The sequence below is a fragment of the Manihot esculenta genome, chromosome 9 (genome assembly GCF_001659605.2).
Source record: "Manihot esculenta cultivar AM560-2 chromosome 9, M.esculenta_v8, whole genome shotgun sequence".
NCBI lineage: Eukaryota > Viridiplantae > Streptophyta > Magnoliopsida > Malpighiales > Euphorbiaceae > Manihot > Manihot esculenta.
In genome coordinates this window covers 16,788,274-16,811,446 of record NC_035169.2, presented here as the reverse complement: position 1 = coordinate 16,811,446, position 23,173 = coordinate 16,788,274, and the positions used below count along the sequence as shown (strand labels likewise).

General features: G+C 33.2%; 1 protein-coding gene across 1 annotated transcript; it reads left to right on the top strand.

Annotated features, from left to right (window-relative positions):
• The first annotated feature begins 360 nt into the window (after positions 1–360).
• LOC110623376 (magnesium-protoporphyrin IX monomethyl ester [oxidative] cyclase, chloroplastic) lies at positions 361–2,791 on the top strand. The gene is made up of 5 exons (XM_021768292.2): positions 361–902; positions 980–1,044; positions 1,187–1,514; positions 1,742–1,840; positions 2,464–2,791. Exons 1-5 carry the CDS (start codon positions 450–452, stop codon positions 2,725–2,727), a joined length of 1,209 nt encoding a protein of 402 aa, XP_021623984.1. The 5' UTR covers positions 361–449; the 3' UTR covers positions 2,728–2,791.
• Positions 2,792–23,173: the final 20,382 nt, after the last annotated feature.

The window sequence follows — 23,173 nt, the reverse complement described above, 5'->3', positions numbered from 1 at the left end:
GTTAAAAATTCAGCCTATTAAAATTGGGCTTAATTTTTTATTTTCTGAAATTTTAAAATAAAATAAATTAAAGTGTAATTTTGAAAATAATTTAGACAAAAGATTGAAAATAGGTCTAGTGTACGAAAATATAGTGGGAAATTTGCTGAAGTGGCAAAACGAAAATCATGAAATTAGAAAATCAGATAGAATCTATTTGCAGTGGAAGACAGACCACAAAGCCATTTTCCAAATGGCATTATCAGGAAGCAATGAAGCGTAGCCTATAACTCGCCACGCGTCAAATTCCCATTTAGACTCCTAGATTTCATTGGATGAGATTAAATCATCTGTCAACCAATTATATGTTACATATCCTATCCTTCACTTTCTTTAGCTCCTTCCTCAGCTCACTTGGTAATTGCATTCAGCCTCTCCTTCGACCAGTTTCACCGCCGTACCCGAGAAAAATGGCAGCCGAGATGGCCCTTGTGAAACCCATCTCCGCCTTCGGCAGCCGAAGGAGAACATTTTCTTTCTCAAAATTCACCACCATTAGAATTTCAGCGGCTGCAAATCCTACCAGCATTCCAAAACCAAAGCCAAGCAAGAAAGCTAACAAGACTGCAATCAAAGAAACCCTCTTGACACCAAGATTCTACACCACTGATTTTGATGAAATGGAGACCCTATTCAACACTGAGATCAACAAAAAGCTTAACCAGTCTGAGTTTGAAGCTCTTCTGCAAGAATTCAAGACTGACTACAACCAGACCCACTTTGTGAGGAACAAGGAGTTCAAGGAAGCTGCTGATAAGATGGAAGGCCCTTTGAGAACTATCTTTGTTGAGTTCTTGGAGAGGTCATGCACTGCTGAGTTCTCTGGCTTCCTTCTCTACAAAGAGCTTGGAAGGAGGCTCAAGGTATGTAATTTTCTTTATGTTATCTTCCTCTTTTTGTGGTTCAGCTATCACAAGCTTGACAATTTCTTTTTCTGCAGAAAACCAATCCAGTGGTTGCAGAGATTTTCTCTCTAATGTCCAGGGATGAAGCCAGGCATGCTGGGTATGTCGAAAGCAGCTCTCTCTCTCTCTTTCTCTCTCTCTCTCTAAATTGTGCAATAATTTCTGAAGAAATTCTTGATAATCATTGCATAGAGACATAATTGCAGCAAGCAATTAGATGATGGTGTTGCTTTGGTTTGCAGATTTTTGAACAAGGGTTTGTCTGATTTCAATCTGGCATTGGACTTGGGATTCCTGACAAAGGCTAGGAAGTACACATTTTTCAAGCCAAAATTCATTTTCTATGCTACATATTTATCTGAGAAAATTGGGTACTGGAGATATATTACTATTTACAGACATCTCAAAGCGAATCCTGAGTACCAGTGTTATCCCATTTTCAAGTACTTTGAGAATTGGTGCCAAGATGAGAACAGGCATGGTGATTTCTTCTCTGCATTGATGAAGGCACAGCCTCAATTTCTCAATGACTGGAAAGCTAAGCTGTGGTCTCGATTCTTCTGCTTATCGGTAATTTCCAATGCATACCCATATGTTCTATTTTCGTTAATCTAATGTTAATTGTGGCTGATCTATATGCACAAAATATATATGCATTTGTTTCTGGGTTTAGGTAAGAAGTGTCCTCTTTGATGAATTAAATCTGAAACTCAATGTTAAAATTCATTCTAGTTTGGTGTTTCTATATGCAGTTGGTAATTCCCTTTTAATTAAATGTTTGAGAAATGATGTTGCAGGTGTATGTGACAATGTACCTCAATGATTGCCAGAGAACAGCTTTCTATGAAGGCATTGGATTGGACACCAAAGAATTTGACATGCATGTTATCATTGAGGTGAGACTGATTTCAGCTCTGTAACATCCAACTCATACTTTTCTGCTTGCTCCTTGACTAGATAATATCTTGAGATTGGAAATTTTGTTCCTTTCAGACCAGGGAATTGATAGAAAATAAATCAATTTTATTGAATATTATGAATTTCGAATTTAAGTGCTAGTATGAAACATTTTTAGAACTTGAGAAGATGCCCTTTAATAAACCTACCTGGTACAAATCCAAATAAGTTGAATTAGTAGGTTTTGGATAAGAGAACATAAAAGAATCAAAGTTGTGCAGCCGTAAACTTTTACAAAATCATGGATGATTTTAGTTTCTTTAAAATGAAAATTTTTGAGAATTAAATTCTTTCATTCCAAATAATATTAAGGAATTAATAGAAAAACTGAAACTAGTGCAACCGTAGACTTAGCTTGGTGATAGTCGCATATTGTGGAACCTGAGAGTTCCGGCTTCAACTCCCCCCTCCCCTTAGCCAGTAGTAAAAATAAAAATATAAAAGTGGTGTTATGATGGTTCTGCTTTTACAACGCGTCCAATAGGATGTTCAATTGTGACCAAATCACTATATTTGCACAAGTCTATGAAGATAGTTGTCCAAAATTTTCTTTTCTATGCAGACAAACCGTACGACAGCAAGAATTTTCCCAGCAGTGCTGGATGTTGAGAACCCAGAATTCAAGAGAAAGTTGGACCGTATGGTGGAAATTAACGAGAAGTTGGTTGCTGTTGGGGAAACCCAAGACAATTCATTGGTGAAGAACTTGAAGAGGATTCCACTTGTTGCAGCATTGGTTTCTGAAATCTTGGCTGCATATCTGATGCCACCAATTGAATCTGGTTCTGTAGATTTTTCAGAGTTTGAACCACAACTGCTTTACTGATAAGTTTTCCTTTTGTTTCTCATGTAATATTCATCATATAAATCTGAGGAAACATTTTCATCAACCTTGTTATAATTTTCTTCACCGTCCACATGTCTCCTTATGATTAAGATTTATTAAAATCCTACGGTATTTTATTTGCAATTTTATGATTTCCTACAATTTAATTTCTGTAATGTAAACACATACAGAGATAAAAAATTTTAAAAAAACAACGATCAAATAGTTAGCTCTTAAATTACAGATTTCACTGAATTACAAAGATCAATTTACTAAACTATGTTAATCAAATTATGTTTATGTAGGTGATAGGGAAAAATAAGCTCTTATTATTATGTCTAACTACATGTGCATCTTTCACTTTCACATCATATCATCTTTTTAATTCCATATTTACACTAAACATATAAAGGAAGTTCAGTTTCCTAATTTTTTGATAATATTTATTAAAAAGTAATTAAGAAAATTCTAATTTTATTTAATAATTAAAAATAAAATAATATTTTATTATTGTTAGTATAAATATCTAAAATCTATTAAACTTGAATTAGAAAAGATGAGATTATGTGAGATATAAAAAGAGAAAAACACTATTTTTTTGATTCAAAAAAGAAAAACACTATTTTAATTAAATTAACTTATATAAAATGAATTAAAACACTCACTTGTTTCCACACATCTAGTTCACAAGCACTTTAAAGCATTATCTCATATTATGTCCTTCTAGCAATAGCATAAGGAAATACGGGTATATATTTATATAACTTCTGTATTCATTACTGTTTAATACGTACATACTAAAATATAATTGAATAAAACACAAAAGATTATGATGACTAGTTATAATGTAGATCTATATGCAATTTAATTATGGACAATAAAAATGATATAACATAAGTATGATAAGCAAATCCAGTGCCCCTAATTAACTAATATCAAGATTTAGCATATACAAACAAATGAACTTTAGATATTCTCATATATTTCTAAGTATACATGAAATAAATATTTAATTGATCTTTGTCATATTATATGACTAATGCTTCCACATTTCAATAATCAAATGCATAAATGGTAGCTCTATGAACATATATGAAAAATCATAGGATTATTGTAAACTTTTAATTAAATCTCAGTAATTATAAACACACAGCGAGATTGACTAGATAGACAAAGTAATTATAATTATAGACATGGAGTGCCAAATAGTAGACTTAATAGCTAGATTTATAAATGTGATGGTAGAGCTCAAAAGCTGAACTTGTAAGGTATCTCATTGTACCCTTTGAATATAAGTCAAACAAAAGGTATTAGTATTGTAGATCTGTGTATATAACATGTCATATCCTTATACTAATCTCGACTTCTACTGAGTTTACTAGAACTAAATACATTAGATATCACTTATCAAATTATATTAGATAAACATATGCATTATTCCATATCATTCTTTAAACAAAAATATCAAACTATGCATATTGGCAATATTGTAATTTCATATTATTGGATGCTCATTATCGGTAGCATTATTTCAATGCACAATTTTAATAGCTTAATAATTTTAGTGGCATAATAAGTAAACTTGAAATAATCATCTTGAACTTCAAGCAAGCATGAAATGGTCATTTTGTACTTATTGATGCACGAAAAGTTTTTCGATAATCTAGCAAGTACATAAACTAAGCATGTCAAGCAAGCATATGCATAATTCTAACAAAAAGCAAGCACACCAAATTTTTAAGCCTATTATCACACTAAGAATACATTCAATCCAAATTTGTGACACATTTTAAAAGACAAAATTAGAGTAAAGTCTCTTCATGAAAGTTGTATATTTTTATCTTAACTTTCAATAAGGTATGGTATACTTAATACTTAACTTATGAATTTTATTTTATAATCTGCCTTATAATATGTTTAACAGTCTAGATTAGATATCGATTCTAACTTACTAAAGAAAATAATTTAGTAATTTTGCATATATAATTAGACTTAGGTGTCTTTTACAAAATTTTAGTTCTACTTCTTACAATTCATTTGGCTCTAGCCTTACCTTATTTTACTAAGTATAAATCTAGTTAAAGTTTAAAGAATATAGACCGTTTTGGATATACTAATCCTAGAACCGGTTTTGTCTTGTATTTTTCATTATCTTAGATTTAGAATCAGAAAATGATATTTCATTAAAGTTTTAGTTTATTGTCTTAAGTTTCTTTTGTTCGTGTTACACCTCAATTGAATATTTACACAAGAAGTTAAAACTTTCTAAACATATATTGCCCAATAGGTATACAATTTGCCGCATTAGGATTTAATAACTAAACTAGTTTTCCTTCATTTTCAATCTTTCAAAACTCATTTCTAAATTTATATAGCACTTTTAAATATTCAATTATATACCACCAATAACAACACATAAATCCTAATTGTACAAATTCAAGAAAAATTCAAAGAAAATTTAGAAATCAAAGAATACCAAACTTTTTACTCCAATTCCTTTCTAATTTCTTTGTTTCACCATCTTTACCCTTCACTATTTCTTTTTCCGTTGAAGTTGACTCACCTATATCAATTTGTATTATAAAAGAATTGAAAAAAAAAAGAAAAAGAAAAAGAAAGCTTTATGCATTAAATTAGTATATGAAAATATAAAAGGATGAAACTTCCTACACTTTTCCTTCAGGTTAAGTTCCTTTAGTGTAGGAAAATTTTTCAAGACTCTTGTGATTTGTATAAATGTAACGCTTTTCGCCATAAATATATTGCCTCCATATCTTTAATGTAAAAATTATGGCTGCCAACTTCGAATCATGGATGGGATAGTTTTTCTCATGCAATTTAAGCTGCCCAAAACCATAGACAACTACCTTTCCCTCCTACATCAAAATGCAACCAAGTCCATAATGAGAATATCACTACAAATCATAAAATCCTTGTCCCACATTGGTTGATTAAGGACATGTGCTCCTACAAGCATCACTTGTAGTTTTTCAAAGCTTTCCTAGCATTTTCCATCCTATTTAAAGTTAGTATTTTTATGCAACAATTTAGTTAGTAGAGCTATTATAAGTGAAAATCTCTTTACAAATCGTATGTAATATCCAACTAACCTGAAAGAAACTTCTAATCTCTGTAGCATTCTTATATGGCTTTTATTCAAGGATTGCTTCAATCTTTTTAGGGCCAACTCTAATCCCCTTTATTGAAACATAAGTGTATAATATAATCAATATCTAATACCCATAACTGATTTTCAAAAACAATATTAGTATTTATTTTAATAATATAAATATTAGTATATCCATTCATCTTCATCCATGTTGCTCAGTTGGAGTTCCTTCCAACAACTCGCAATAGAATAACAGTTTTGATATCTCATATCGTTCCATGCGACATTATTTTCTTCAAATGGAAGATGATTGTATGAGCATCCATATGCTCGTGTTGCTTTTAGAGCTCTGAAGATATAGAGGCAAGCATGATGCATGTTGCATGTTGCCCACTCACTATCCTCAGTATGCTTTAGATAAGCAGCATATTCCTCAGCAAGTGCATCATCTCGTGAACTAGTGGAATAGCCTTATCCAACACATTAACTACTTTTTTATACTTAGAGAACAATTCTAAAGTTTTAGTACCAGGCCATGAAGTTTGAGCCAGATAGATTATTTGCATCAAGAATGCTTTCCAAGTTAATGTTTTAAGTTTTCATGATGATGATGAGATAGATGTAAAGAAAACATATTAGAGTATGAATATGAATGCATTATTTATGGTCTTTAAATTATGCATTTTACCCACTATTTTATTGCAAACCAATAGCCCTCACTATTAACTCGAGAAAGCTTATTGGGGTTTTCCTAGTGAGTCGGTTTTCAATTAAATTAAAATTAAGCATTGAGCATGCTCAATAAATCCAATTTTAATTTTTATGGTAGGTATCTCATACCAATTGCATCTTATGCTACTATTGAATCATTGGAATATCAACTCTTAATTAATGTATATCTCATATATATAATTCCATTCTTGCCTCTAATTTTAACCGTCTTGAGTATGCTCAACAAATTAAAAAAATTATTTAAGACATACCCATTAATAAGATTTGAACATATTCGATGTAGAATTAGTTTGAGTATATTCAAGAATCCAGTTGTAAATAGAATCTTGGTTTCCACTTTATTAATAAAAGGCATGATATCTTAATGCTATTATGAGAGATTTTTTCCTTTTAATTCTCATCATACATAACATACATACTTTTATCATACAAAAGTAAATATGATTTAGTTATGAACTTTTCTACATTGGATTCTTCGAGCCATGAAGCATGAGGTCTCTTCTAGGCAGATTGCATGATTTACAATCTAAAGAAAATAATTACAATCTATCTAATTTTCTTCTTTGGATCTCCTTTCGAAATGCCTCCTACAAGTTTCCATGTGCAACTTCTTACTTTGGTATTTAATTCTAATATAATTCTACGTAATTTAATTGTATAATTCTTTTCAAAAATATCTCAAGTTGCATTTGAGGAGAGTAAGATGAGAAAAGAAATACAATAAAGAGATATAGAGAAAGATAGGATATACATGCCCTATTTTTCAAAAATAAAAATTATACATGATCAATCATATTGGTCATTTTAATTCATAACTAAATCATCATACCATCATACACTCTTAAATGCAAAATCTGGTGCAAAGAAAAACTCCGCATATACTTCTGTCACTTGATGGATTTTGAGCATCCAACTTTTGAATTTCAATTTTTTTACATATATCTATTTTTATTATGGAATTCAAATTGAATTAAATAATCTCACTAATTTAATTTGAAAATTATAATATTAAATATGAATTTTAATAATTAAATTAGATTTTATAATCTCATTATAATTTTTTGTTAGCCATTTTCTTGCTTAGAAATTAATCCAAATGACTTGGACATAATTTTAAATCTTATGAACATAAATTATAATATATTATAATTAATATAATTAATGAATAACAGCATCTAAGCTGAAACTAGCTCTAAGAGTTAACAAGAAGCTTCTAAACTTAATTATATTGCATGTTCAGATTTTGTGCAAATTGATTTATTATTAAAATCTATCAAATATTACATATTATATAGCAATCAGATTTAAAAATTTTGGGATTAATGGTCACCAAAAGCTCTATGTAATGAATTTAATTCACTACTCAATTTTATTTTGGCCAGAATTTCATCTTAGACCAAAATTCTTAATTTTAATTGCAATAAAATTCCAATAAAACACTGATCTGATGTTAATTGAATTAAAATTATTTTTTATTTGATTAACTGATCTAATTTTAATTGAATTAAAATTATTTTTTATTTGATTATATCTGAATTTTCATCTCATGAAGATTCCTAAACAACAACAATTTCAAGATTCTTGCAAAATTGTATACCATGGCCGAATTCTCTTCTTTGCCGAATCTTGATCCTATTTTTCAATCAAAATCAGAACTTAATCAATTCTAGTTATTTCAAAAATATTTGTAATTAATTTAAATTAGGTTATTCATCTTATAAAATAATTGCGCAATCAGCCCCTATCAAATTTTTTTTTCCGAATAATTAGTTACAAGGTCAATTCTAAACTTTTTTTACACTTGTTTATTAATCAAATTTAGATTTTACTTATTCTTAATTAATTCTGTATATTTATAATTAATTTAGATCATATTATTCATCAAATAAATAATTAAAAATAATTGCACAAATCAACTCCTATTAGATTTGTTATAGAGTATAGGAAGTAAATATCTTAATATGGGAAGTAAATATTGATAGCTGTGTTAGTTGCTTAATCTTATAATTGTATAATCATAGACTTAATTTTCCTTCATGTTTAGATACCGTCTTTTATATATAAATAGATTATAATCTTTATTATGAAATATAATAATAAAATATTATATTTCTACATAGTATCAGAGTTAGGTTCGTAGAGATTTATTTTTTTTCTCTCTCGTCAAGTCTTAAATTTTTGGAGACTCAAGACTCCTATTCTTTTGTGTTATCTATCTAGGATAATATTTGTCTCTCACCGTTCACCTAAAGAGGATGTCAAAGTCGCCTTTCAGCTCCCTTATCAGATTTGCGGTTCGTTTAGGTGTTGGGTGGAGGCTTTTTTTGATACTATTCATTTGGGTTATCCATAAAAGGTAACATTTGGAGACTTAGGGCTTTGTTCATTTGGGTTATCCATAAAAGGTAACATTTGGAGACTTAGGGCTTTGTTCATTTGGGTTACCCATAAAAGGGTAACATTTGGAGACCTAGGCTCTGTTCATTTGGGTTACTCATAAAGGGTAACATTTGGAGACCTAGGACTCTGTTCATTTGGGTTATCCATAAAGGGTAACATTTGGAGACTTAGGGCTCTGTTCATCAGGTATTATTCACGGGAATTATTCATCGGGTACTGTTCACGAGTACGGTTCATCGGGTGCTGTTCACGAGTCTCGAGTACTGTTCACGGATTCGAAATTCTATTCACAGTAAGATGATTAGTCTTATTAATCATTCTAAATTTGTTAAAGAATTAATGGAGTATTTGAAATTTCTATATTCTGGCAAAGGGAATATTTCTCGTATTTATGATGTGTGTAAGGTGTTTTACCAAGCTAAGAAAATGTGGCCTCCCGTTGTAGTGTTGAACCTGAATGTCAAGTCATAGCACAAATCATTTGTGAAGTTCTGTAGGTACGTCAATTATTGGAAGAAGTTAGATTCACAAATTCAGTGTCTGCTAAGTTGTATGGGACGAGTTGAGTTACCCATAAAAGAGTAACATTTGGAGACATAAGGCTCTGTTCATTTGGGTTACTCATAAAGGGTAACATTTGGAGACCTAGGACTCTGTTCATTTGACTTATCCATAAAGGGTAACATTTGGAGACTTAGGGCTCTGTTCATCAGGTATTGTTTGTTGGAAAATGGTAGAAAAAGATAGAGAAAATAAATAAAAGATGAGCAGAATATTGCTTGAGGCGTGATAATAATCACTGTCCTTAAGGATAATTCACCTACAGTTGCGTATCCTCCAGGATTCAACAAGCCTTCTGAATTACAAGTAACCCAGGAGCAAGAACAGCAGCTTATGTTTAATTACCCAGAAATAGAGAAGAAACAATAGAGAGAAAAGAGAAGTATTTAGTTTTTTTGTGTGTATCCCATAACACATAAATGCACTCCTATTTATAGTGCTTATGGTTATTCAAATCCACAATATCAGATAAAAATATTATTCAGTTAAGATAAAGATTTAAGATATCCACAAAATCAAATAAAAAATCTGGTTTAGTTAGGATAAAGATTAAGATAATTTAAAGTGGAAAAAATCTTTTTAACCAACTTAAAATCTGTAACTTATTTCAAAATATTTTTATGATTCTTTTGAAATAATTTGTTAAATATCCAACATTGTTCACGGGAATTATTCATCGGATACTGATCACGAGTACTGTTCATCGGGTATTGTTCACAAGTCTCGAGTACTGTTCACGGATTCGAAATTCTATTCACAGTTGTAACAGCCCGGAAATCCGGACCGCTACCGGCGCTAGGATCCAGATCGGCGTAAGGCCGCCGGGACCCGTAGCAAGCCTGACATATATCCTGTAAACCTGTAAATCCCATACATGATCAACAAAACTCATAAACCTGTAATCATTCTCATATAACAACCAAGCTCAACCTGTACATAAACATAAACATATCATAAACCTCCACTGGAGCCCTCATCAAATGCTCCAATGGGGTATCTCATCATACATAAACTTGGCTGAAATATAACCTCATGTCTCATATCATAAAGACCATGTACATACAAGTGGGATCAACAATCTGTATTGGTCAAGCACAACTCTATCCTCAATATTCAAAATTTCACAACATGAATTAAAACTCTTTTACATTACATCATAATACAATGGTCATGTCCACAATCTAACTATTACATAACATTGCTTCATACTCTGGCTAACCTCCTGGTCTACCCTGTACCTGCACATCTGGGATTAGGGGAGAGGGGTGAGCTATAAAGCCCAGTGAGCAGAATAGAGAAAACATATATTAAAATATTTCATGCTTCCATGAAATGCAACACATCACAAACATATCACATAAGGATGGTATTGTCACCTATAGTCCTCAACATATTCCAATCGTGCCAGGGGCGTAGAATGGGCCTCACTGGTCTTTCTCTTACATACATAACATAACATAACATTCCAATGTGCCAGGGGCGTAGAATGGGCCTCACTGGTCTTTCTCTTAACATAGTCCAGGGGCGTAGAATGAGCCTCACTGGCAATCCGTACCGTATCATCATCATATCATACCATAGGAGGACTAGAGGATCATCCAATAGCCAATCCGCATCCACATCATATTATGCAATGCAACATATTCGTGATTACTAATGCAAACACCCTATAATATCACATGGCATATATGATGCATGAACATGCTCAAAAAGTTATATTTCATTTATTTAAAAACTTAAGGTTTATTCCACTCACCTCTGGCTGAAGCTCTACAGACTCTGAAGCAGCTATCTCACTGCTGGGGTCCTCGGTTCCTCGGGTCCGAACCTACACAGGTGGACTCCAATGAGGGACCAACATACATAAACATAACTCTAATAAACTCCCCAAAAACCCCCTAAAACATCAGGAAAACATCATATAGAAAGATGCATGAAATGGCTGAACAGGGCACTTTCGGCGGCACCTTCGGCGGCCGAAAGTCCTGGACAGATCCGAAAGTCAGGCACTTTCGGCGGCACCTTCGGCGGCCGAAAGTCCCAGACAGAGACGAAAGTCTCTTTTCGGGGGCAACTTCGGCAGCCGAATGCTGCCTCCACAAAAGAGGGTTCGGCGGCCGAAAGTCACTTCGGCGGCCGAACCTGAGCTTCTCCCGAAGGGCAGAAACTCAGCTCCTCTATGCACATTTTGCCTCCAAAGCTCAAATCATGTAAAAACTAGTTCTAAAACATGCATACCTCACATACATTACACCTAGGGGTCTCAAGCTATCATATACCCCAACTACAACACTTCAAACAACACATAACAAGCTACATTGTTCATCAAAGCATTAAAACCCATAAACTCAACATACACCCTAACATGCATTTCTACCCATAGATCTTGCATAAAACTTAGTTAAAACACATAAGGAGCTTAAGATCAGTTCTTACCTCTTGAAGATCGAGAGGGAGACGACCTAAACTTGGAGATCCACAAAAATGAGCTCCTGAGTTCCCAAAGCTCCAAAACTTGTTTCGAAAGCTTAGATCTTCAAAACCAAGGGAAAACAAGTGAAAATCTTGAAAGATTTAGAGGAAGAACATCAAAAATGGGTGAGGGGCGGCGGAAAGCTCACCTTGGCCGAAAATGGGGAAAAACTCGCCCGTTTTCGGCTAAGGGACCCTTTTATAGTGGCTGGCCAGACCACGTTCGGGGGCCGAATGTGCCTCCGCATGCATGCCATGTTCGGCGGCCGAACATGAGGTTCGGCGGCCGAACCTGGACTTCCCTCACTCGTGCTTTCGGGGGCCTAACGTGCCTCCAAAACGCATGCATGTTCGGCGACCGAACTTGACCTTCGGCGGCCGAACCTGGGTTTTGCTCCAAAGACTTTTCATGTAAAAACTCATTTAATTTCATACTTAAAACATTAAAATACATGAAAACATTTTATGAAAACATGGTTTTACCCTTCTAGAGGTTTCCGACGTTCGAGATCCCATCGGACGGTAGGGATTCCGATACCGGAGTCTAGCCGGGTATTACAACAGTAAGATGATTAGTCTTATTAATCATTATGAATTTGTTAAAGAATTAATGGAGTATTTGAAATTTCTATATTCTGGCAAGGGAATATTTCTCGTATTTATGATGTGTGTAAGGCGTTTTACTAAGCTAAGAAAATGTGGTCTCCTGTTCTAGTGCTGAACCTAAATGTTAAGTCATAGCAAAAACCATTTGTGAAGTTCTGTGGGTACGTCAATTATTGGAAGAAGTTGGGTTCACAAATTCGGTGCCCGCTAAGTTGTATGGGACGAGTTGATTATATATGTAACAAGTTGGGTATAATTAACATTTATGCTCCACCTTGAGGGGAGTGTTATAGAGTATAGGAAGTAAATATATTAATATGGGAAGTAAATATTGATAGATGAGTTAGTTGCTTAATTTTAGGGATTGTATAATCATAGACTTGATTAGATACCGTCTTTTATAAATAAATAGGTTATAATCTTTATTATGAAATATAACAACAAAATATTATATTTTTACAAGATTCTTACTCAAAAAATTAATTACAAGGTCAATCTTGCACTTTCTTATAGAACTTTTTTAGATTTTAATGAATCCTAAATAAATTTGAAACTTTTTAAAATGATTTAGATTAAATTATTGATCTCATAAACTATCCTAATCAAGTTGAACAATTACAAGAAAACCCAATTCCATTAAAAATCTATGTTGGTCAAAACATGCAATAATTGTTTTCTCCTAAATCTTAATGGTAATCAAACTCTAATACCATTTTTGGTCTTTCAAGGTTATAAATAAACATATGACAATAAAAAATTAAATTATGAATACCCAAACAACGGAAGATTTGAGTTCATGAAGTAGAAGGTGCAAAATTTTTACTTTTGAGATTGAAGTTTCTTGATTTCTTTCTTTTAATCGGTTTGATTCAAACCATAATAATCAAATTTCATCACCTCTAATAATAATTCACACCAAGATGAGAAGCCAAGAGCTCTCAAAGAGCAGCAATAATAGTAAAAAAAATTCTCTAGGTGCTACTAAAGGAATTCGGCCAAAAGAAAGAAAGAAAGAGGAGAAGTGATCTTGTCTTGCACGCCCAACCATTCCCAAGATGGGTTTTTACAATCTCCTTAGACTTATTTTCTCTTATAATTTAACCCTAATATAACTTTTATATGGGCTAGTAATTTAATTAATTGATTAGATCTAACTAATTAATTAGGGCCATTATACATATATTAATTAAAAAGTGAGCTCTTTTAATTACTACTTGATATAATGGATTAGACCCTTTAATTTTTTTTCTTTTAAATAGATCCATTAATATTTCATGATAATATTTAAATCATTATTTTACTTTGGATTCTCATTCCTATATGTGCATGACCAAATAAGTTTCTAATTACACATAATTTTAATGTAACGACCCCAGAATGGACCGTCACCGGCGCTAGGATTCAGGTCGGCTTAAGGCCGCCAGAACCCGTAGCAAGCCTGTTATACTCTCTGTGTACCTGTAAATCTCATACATGATCATACATTTTATGTGAAAATAAAAACTCTTTTCCTGATCCAAGGCTTAACCTGTGCATGCACTATCTCTGTCTGTACCCCTGACTAGAGCTGGCTCTAGATGGGTTATCTCATACCTGTTAAGCCTGGGTTTTCACATACTCAGCAAAATATATACATAAACAGATCATGTACAAAAACCAAAGATTTACAACACAACTATGTCAAGCACAATTCTAACTGTAAACACAATTAACATATCTCTTTAATATTACATGTCCACTCTAAGCTATTACAAGTTTCTTCTCTTATCTCTGAACTCTTCTGACCTTCCCCTGTACACTGTATACTGAATCCTGCAAGACTGGGATTAAGGGAGTGGGATGAGCTCTATAGCCCAGTGAGTAGAACAATAAAATCAGTCATAACATATGATCTCATGGAATGCATCATAACACAGACAAGCCACATCAAGAGTAAACCTGTCACCACATAGCCTCAGTAACTTCCGTGCCAGGGCGTAGAATCGAGCACCTGGTCTTCCTGTCATATATGTATATGTGTGTATAACACCTCTGTACTTACCGTTGCCAGGGCGTAGTCAAAGGCTCCTGGACTTTACTATACCTGCCAGGGCGTAGTCAAAGGCTCCTGGTCTTAACTCAGAGACTATTGGATCATTCAGCATTTACTCACACCAACAATTAACAATGCAATGCAACATATTCGTGAATACTAATGCAGGCAACCTACTTGCATAATCATGATGCATGAGATATGATAAAACATTCCATTGTTTCATTAAAAACATTAAGTTTAGTTCCACTCACCTCTGGCTCTGGACTGACTCTACAGGTTCAGTAAACTCTGGAGCAGTACTCACTGCTGCTCTCTCTGGTTCCTCTGGTCTGTATAAACACATAAAGACTTAAATGAGGGACCAAACTATCTTAAGAATAATTCTTTTACACTACCCAAGAAACCCCTTACTCTCACTCTAAAACTCATGCAAAACATGCAAAAGAAAAGCTGGACAGAACACTTTCGGCGGCAGGTTCGGCGGCCGAATGTCCCCTTCAGAGACGAAACTCAAGCACCTTCGGCGGCACCTTCGGCGGCCGAATCCCCCAAACAGAGCCGAACATGCAAAACCACTCGGGGGCAAGCTGTGGCAACCAAACCACCATGCAGGAGGTTCGGCGGCCGAATGAACTTTCGGCTGCCGAACCTGAGTTCATCCAGAACTCAGCTTCAACGGCAAACCATCTCCTTCTTCCCTTCAACTTCTCAAACCATGCAAACGTCACCTCCTCAACATACATATACTCATGTATATGGTTACAGGGGTCCAAACTATCTACTAACCCCAAACAACAAATCAAACATAACACATAAACATGTATACATGCATAACTCATCAAAACTACCATTAATAACCTAAGCATGCATCTCTTTCACCCCATAAAACCTTCAGAAAACATATAAACAGGTTCTAGATCTTCCCTTACCTCTGTAAACAGGAAGATGCACGTACTGAACAAGGGAAACGGATCAACTTCTCTTCAAACTCTCAAAACCTCAAAAACGTAGCTTGAGTTCTCTCAACTTTCAACACCGTTGCAAACACCTCAACCTTCTGTGTGATCAACCAAAACATGTACAGATGAGTCATAAGAGACGTGGCCCCATGGCAAGAATCTGAGGCCAACATCTGTCAAAATACATGACTCAGCTGACCAGCCAACTCAGCTTCGGCTGCCCAATCGCATGCAAAACCATGCAACATTCGGGGGCCGAACTTACCTTCGGAAACCGAACCTTGAGCACCTTCGGCGGCCGAACTTACCTTCGGCGGCCGAACTTGGCTCAACTGCCTTAGGTCATTACAACTCAAAACTCACTTCCATTAACCTTAAAACATCAACACACATCACACCACTTAGTAAAACATAAATCCTACCTTTTATAGAATTCCGACACCCCGGATTCCACCAGTCAACAGGAATTCCGGTGCCGGACTCTAGCCGGGTATTACATTTAATTTATAATTTAAACCCTTTAAATTATAATTCATTCCCAACAATTTATTTTATTTATATTATGTGCTCATTATGAAAGGCATCTAGCTATGTATTATAATTACTAAAATGCGAGAAGGTCAAAGGTGGTTTGACCATAAATCTTCTTATCCAGTTATCATATAATAAATTCCTTTCACTTTATTAAATCAATCTCTATTGAATATGATCTTTGTATTATATATATTTGGCCATAGATTTATTTTAAAAATGATACAACTATATCTTACTATTAATTCAGATATGGTGAATCCTTTATTGATCATTCAATTATCCTAAAGTCTTATATGCTCTCAACTTTCAATACTTCTTGGTGAAGTACAAGCCTTTCAATCAAAATATAGTACTTATATACTTAAGATATCTTTGATGATATCAAGTCTAAGATATTTTCACAATTGGTATGATGTGATATGTTTATTTATATTAAATTCGGGTTTCTAACTTGCTTGTTTTTGAAACAAGCATACATATGTTAATTTAAGCATTTTATATTTTTAGTTTGCTCAAAAGAGTATAATATATGCTAGCCTACCTATATTAATGATGTCTCATCATGTTAATACTATGGTTAGAGATAATTCAGGTATTAACACATTTATATATAGTAGAAACCTCACATTATAAACTCTTCATGCTTTCTTATATATTATAATTTACAATACTAAAGACTTTATTATTAATTAATAGTGAGTACTAATAAATAAAGAATGTCCTTTAATAATAAATAGTTATCCCTATTACAAATCACATTCTAGGGCATACTACTAACATGAACTCCTCTTTACCTTTACAAATATCTATAACCTGCATGTTGTCAAAATAAACACGTTGAGCTTATACCCAATGGGTGTCTAACAAAGCCTAAGAAACACATTTCATAATAAGCATGCATATTAAATCAACTATTTGACATGCAATTTAGTTATGAACAACAAATATAATGTATCATAAGCATAATGAGCAAGTTCAATATCCCTTATGTAATGTTGGCTAATATAAAGGCAATTCAATTCAGCATATACAGATAAATAAATTTTAGGCATTCTCATATGGTTCCAAGTATATATGAAATACATATTTCATTGATCTTTGTCATATTGAATATCCAATACTTTAAGATCTATGCCAAATTCCAATAGTCAAATACATAAATGATAGCTTTGTGAACATATATAAAAATCCATAGAATTTCAGTGAACTTTTAACTAAATCTCAGCCCTTATATACACACATTAGGATTGACTAGATAGATAAGATAATTGTAATTATAGATACAGAGTGTCAAATGGTAGGCTCGCAAGCTAGATCCATAAATGTAATGGTAGTGATCAAAAGTTGACTATGCAGCGATTTCGCTCTAGCCTGTAAATCTTAGTCAAATAAATGGTAGTAATACCGTAGATCTGTGTATAATTGTATATAGCATGTCATACTCTTATACTAACCTCGACTCCTACTAAATTTAGTAGGGTCAAATACATTTAATATAATTTATCAAGTTATATCAAATAAATATATGCATTATTTTATGTCATTCTTTAAGCAAACATATCAAAATATGAATATTGGCAATTTTATGTCACCGGTTGCTCGTTATCGGTAGCATAATAATTTTTGTGTACAATTCAATAACTCTATAATTTTAGTGGCATAACAAGTAAACTTAAAATGGTTATTTCAAACATCAAGAAAATGTGAAATGGTCATTTGTACTTATCTCTTGATGTACAAAACTTTTTCCACAAGCTAGTACATATATAAACCAAACATGTGTAAAATTTCTAAAAAAGCAAGCACGTCAAATCTTTAAGCCTATTTTTACACCAAGGCTGCATTCTATCCAAACTTGTAATAGATTTTTAGATATCTTAAACACATAATTAGATGAAAAGTTTATTCATAAAAGTTGTGTATTTTTATCTTAGCTTTCTAGCAAGATTTGATATTAATTTTGAGTACTATAATTTATGAATTTTTCTTTACAAACTGTCCTAAAGTGTGTTTTCAAGTCCTAATTAGGTACCAATTTTTAACCTACCAAAGGAAAGCATTTTGCCAATTTGCATTTACAATTGAATTTAGGTTTCTTCAATTAAGCAGGTCCAGTACTTCTTAAGGTTCATTTGACTCTATTCTCACCTTATTATAATTATAGTTTAGATGATACAGACTATTTTGAGTATCCTAATCCTGTAATCAATTTTATTTTACTTGTATTTTTTATTATCTTAATTTTAGAATTACAAAATGGTCTCTTTATCAAAGTTTTAGCTTTCTATATTAAGTTTCTTATAGTTTACATTGCACCTCAATTGAACTTCTATATAAGAAACAACTTTCTAAACACAACAAGTATACAAACTATCACATTAGAATTTAGTAACTAAACTAGTTTTCTTCCACTTTTAATCTTCTATTTCAAGTTCATATAAAACTTTCAAGCATTTAATTAAACACTACCAATAACAATACAAACCCTAATTGCTTTTGATTTAATATATGAAATATGAAAGAATGAAGTTTTCTACATTTTTCCTTAATTACCTTTGATTTTCTCTCTTTGGTAACTTAAAACCCTAATCTTCCAACTTTGAAACCTTTCACACTACGGCTTTTTCTTTAGTTTTTTGACTTGGGAAAGGGTTTAGTTGAAAAGAGCTTTTGATTTCATGAAGAAAATGGCTTCGAAATGAAGGAATTGATAAGAGCATGCATTGGTTTATCCATGGTGATGCGAAATCCAAGATCAACTCGTAATAAAAAACACCAAATACATACTTGATAGAGAACGAGGCAAAGATATCTTCCAAAAGTTGCTCTACTATACTCTTAATTAACCAAGATGATTAGAAATGAAGATTATGGAGCGAAGGTTGCTCTATTACATCCCTAACTAACCAATGCGATTAGAAACATAGATAATCAAGCGATTCCAGCCTGAGAACACCACAAGAAATTTTTGATAAGTTAACTAAGTATGGAGGAGATCCATATTAGAATGTCACAAGATTGAACCTTGATAAGTTGCTAAATAATGGAGAAGAACCGAAATATTATTCATAACATTATCTCTATTCATTTTCTCTCATGACTGCCACCTTAAGAGTGTTTTTATAATCTCTGAATCCTAATTCTAGTCTAGGAAGGTATAATTACAATATAAGAAGGGTATCTAGTTAAATAGTTAAACTTAAATTACATTAAAAATCTTTTTTCTAAATTGTCTTGGAGAAATTTCCTTCCTAAATAGGCTGCACGAATTTTTCTTCTAACTTAGGTCAAATTAATTTAAAATAAATCTCATAAAATACTAAAATACCGAAATAACAAAATTGGTCTAAGTGTAATTTGACCGTACATGCATTACATGATCTAAAATTATGTTGCGCGTCCACATGTGTTGAAAAGTGTATTGCTTATTTCCTTATTCTCTCATGCTTTCCAAGTATAGTTCTCATGTGATGATAACTTGATTTTTCATGGTTTGGAGCTTTCCATATTAAATTTTTGAAGAGTGAATACTGATAAGTTTCCTTATTCTCTCATGCTTTCCGAATAAGTTGAATTAGTAGGTTTTGGATAAGAGAACATAAAAGAATCAAAGTTGTGCAGCCGTAAACTTTTACAAAATCATGGATGATTTTAGTTTCTTTAAAATGAAAATTTTTGAGAATTAAATTCTTTCATTCCAAATAATATTAAGGAATTAATAGAAAAACTGAAACTAGTGCAACCGTAAACTTAGCTTGGTGATAGTCGCATATTGTGGAACCTGAGAGTTCCGGCTTCAACTCCCCCCTCCCCTTAGCCAGTAGTAAAAATAAAAATATAAAAGTGGTGGTATGATGGTTCTGCTTTTACAACGGGTCCAATAGGATGTTCAATTGTGACCAAATCACTATATTTGCACAAGTCTATGAAGATAGTTGTCCAAAATTTTCTTTTCTATGCAGACAAACCGTACGACAGCAAGAATTTTCCCAGCAGTGCTGGATGTTGAGAACCCAGAATTCAAGAGAAAGTTGGACCGTATGGTGGAAATTAACGAGAAGTTGGTTGCTGTTGGGGAAACCCAAGACAATTCATTGGTGAAGAACTTGAAGAGGATTCCACTTGTTGCAGCATTGGTTTCTGAAATCTTGGCTGCATATCTGATGCCACCAATTGAATCTGGTTCTGTAGATTTTTCAGAGTGTGAACCACAACTGCTTTACTGATAAGTTTTCCTTTTGTTTCTCATGTAATATTCACCATATAAATCTGAGGAAACATTTTCATCAACCTTCTGAGGAAACATTTTCATCAACCTTGTTATAATTTTCTTCACCGTCCACATGTCTCCTTATGATTAAGATTTATTAAAATCTCTAGATTAGTTCCTACGGTATTTTATTTGCAATTTTATGATTTCCTACAATTTAATTTCTGTAATGTAAATAATTTTTAGAAAAAAACAACGATCAAATAGTTAGCTCTTAAATTACAGATTTCACTGAATTACAAAGATCAATTTACTAAACTATGTTAATCAAATTATGTTTATGTAGGTTAATCACATCATATCATCTTTTTAATTCCATATTTACACTAAACATATAAAGGAAGTTCAGTTTCCTAATTTTTTGATAATATTTATTAAAAAGTAATTAAGAAAATTCTAATTTTATTTAATAATTAAAAATAAAATAATAATTTATTATTGTTAGTATAAATATCTAAAATCTATTAAACTTGAATTAGAAAAGATGAGATTATGTGAGATATAAAAAGAGAAAAACACTATTTTTTTTTATTCAAAAAAGAAAAACACTATTTTAATTAAATTAACTTATATAAAATGAATTAAAACACTCACTTGTTTCCACACATCTAGTTCACAAGCACTTTAAAGCATTATCTCATATTATGTCCTTCTTGCAATAGCATAAGGAAATACGGGTATATATTTATATAACTTCTGTATTCATTACTGTTTAATACGTACATACTAAAATATAATTGAATAAAACACAAAAGATTATGATGACTTGTTATAATGTAGATCTATATGCAATTTAATTATGGACAATAAAAATGATATAACATAAGTATGATAAGCAAATCCAGTGCCCCTAATTAACTAATATCAAGATTTAGCATATACAAACAAATGAACTTTAGATATTCTCATATATTTCTAAGTATACATGAAATAAATATTTAATTGATCTTTGTCATATTATATGACTAATGCTTCCACATTTCAATAATCAAATGCATAAATGGTAGCTCTAAGAACATATATGAAAAATCATAGGATTATTGTAAACTTTTAATTAAATCTCAGTAATTATAAACACACAGCGGGATTGACTAGATAGACAAAGTAATTATAATTATAGACACAGAGTGCCAAATAGTAGACTTAATAGCTATGTAACGCCCCGGAAATCCGGACCGCTACCGGCGCTAGGATCCGGGTCGACTTAAGGCCGCCGGGACCCGTAGCAAGCCTGACATATAACCTGTAAACCTGTATAATCCCATACATGATCAACAACATGCATAAAAATTAAAGCTTTTCTTCATACATACTGTCATCAACTAACTCAACCTGTGCATACTCTGAACATATACATAACATAGTCCCTCTGTGGGATCTCATCAAGCCTTAAAGGCAAAACAACCTGTGTTGAGTTAGTTTACATAAACATCATAACATAAGATCATGTATATACAAAAGGGATTAACAATACATTATGGTCAAGCACAACTCTATCCTCAATAACCTCATTACATAACATCCTGAATATTTTTACATTTCATCATAATACAATTGTCATGTCCACAAACTAACTATTTCATACATATGACTTTTTCTCGTCTTGCCTTCTCTATCTATCCCGTACCTGCAAGCCTGGGGGTTAGGGGAGAGGGGTGAGCTAGATGCCCAGTGAGTAGAACTATAAAAGAAAATATTTAAAACATGCTATCATGAAATGCGTCACTGCACAAACAAATCACACCACGGATGGACTGATTCAAAAATCCCTCAACTCCATGCCCGGCCCTATTATGGGCACCACAGGACTTCGTATTGCCCGGCCCTATTATGGGCACCACAGGACTTCGTACTCGGAGTTATTGCCCGGCCCTATTATGGGCACCACAGGTCTTCGTATTGCCCGGCCCTATTATGGGCACCACAGGACTTCGTATATAGAAGGCTAATGAATCATCCTAATGTCCATCCACTATCATCTATCACAACAATACAATGCGGCATAGTCGTGAATTCTAATGCAAACAACCTATAATATAATCATGATGCATGAAGCATGATAAAAGCATTTCATTTCTTAATTTAAAAGGTTAAGCTTAGTTTCACTCACCTCTGGCAGACTCTGACAAACTCTGTAGCAGCTGGCTCACTGCTGGGGTCCTTGGTTCCTCGGGTCCGAACCTACACAGGTGGACTCCAATGAGGGACCAACATACATAAACATAACTCTAATACATTCCCCAAAAACCCCCTAAAACATACTGAAAACATCACATGAAAATATGCATAAAATGGCTGAACAGGGCACTTTCGGCGGCACCTTCGGCGGCCGAAAGTCCTGGACAGAGACGAAACTCAGGTAGGTTCGGCGGCACCTTCGGCGGCCGAAAGTCCCAGACAGAGACGAAAGTCTCTTTTCGGGGGCAACTTCGGCAGCCGAAAGGCCTGCCTCCCCAGCCATGTTCGGCGGCCGAAAGTGCCTTCGGCTGCCGAACCTGGTTTCTGCCAAAGGGCAGAAACTTGGCTCCCTTGTGCATTTTCGCCTCCAAACTCACCAATCATGCATACCACTCAACCAAAACATGCATACAAGCTCCTAGGGGCCTCAAAACATCAAATACCCCAACTACAACACTTCAAGCACACAAAAATCAACATACATTGCTCAAATCATCAAAATAACCCATAAACTCAACATATAACCTAACATGCATTTCTACCCTTAGATCTAGCATAAAACTTACTTAAAACACATGAGGAGCTTAAGA

What these genes read in the sequence shown, in the direction of transcription:
- LOC110623376 (XM_021768292.2), top strand. Translation starts at nt 450, where the DNA reads ATGGCAGCCGAGATGGCCCTTGTGAAACCCATCTCCGCCTTCGGCAGC. An exon ending in GATGAAGCCAGGCATGCTGG is followed by an intron (nt 1,045 to 1,186) that starts GTATGTCGAAAG and finishes TTTGGTTTGCAG; the next exon opens with ATTTTTGAACAAGGGTTTGT. An exon ending in ACATGCATGTTATCATTGAG is followed by an intron (nt 1,841 to 2,463) that starts GTGAGACTGATT and finishes TTTTCTATGCAG; the next exon opens with ACAAACCGTACGACAGCAAG.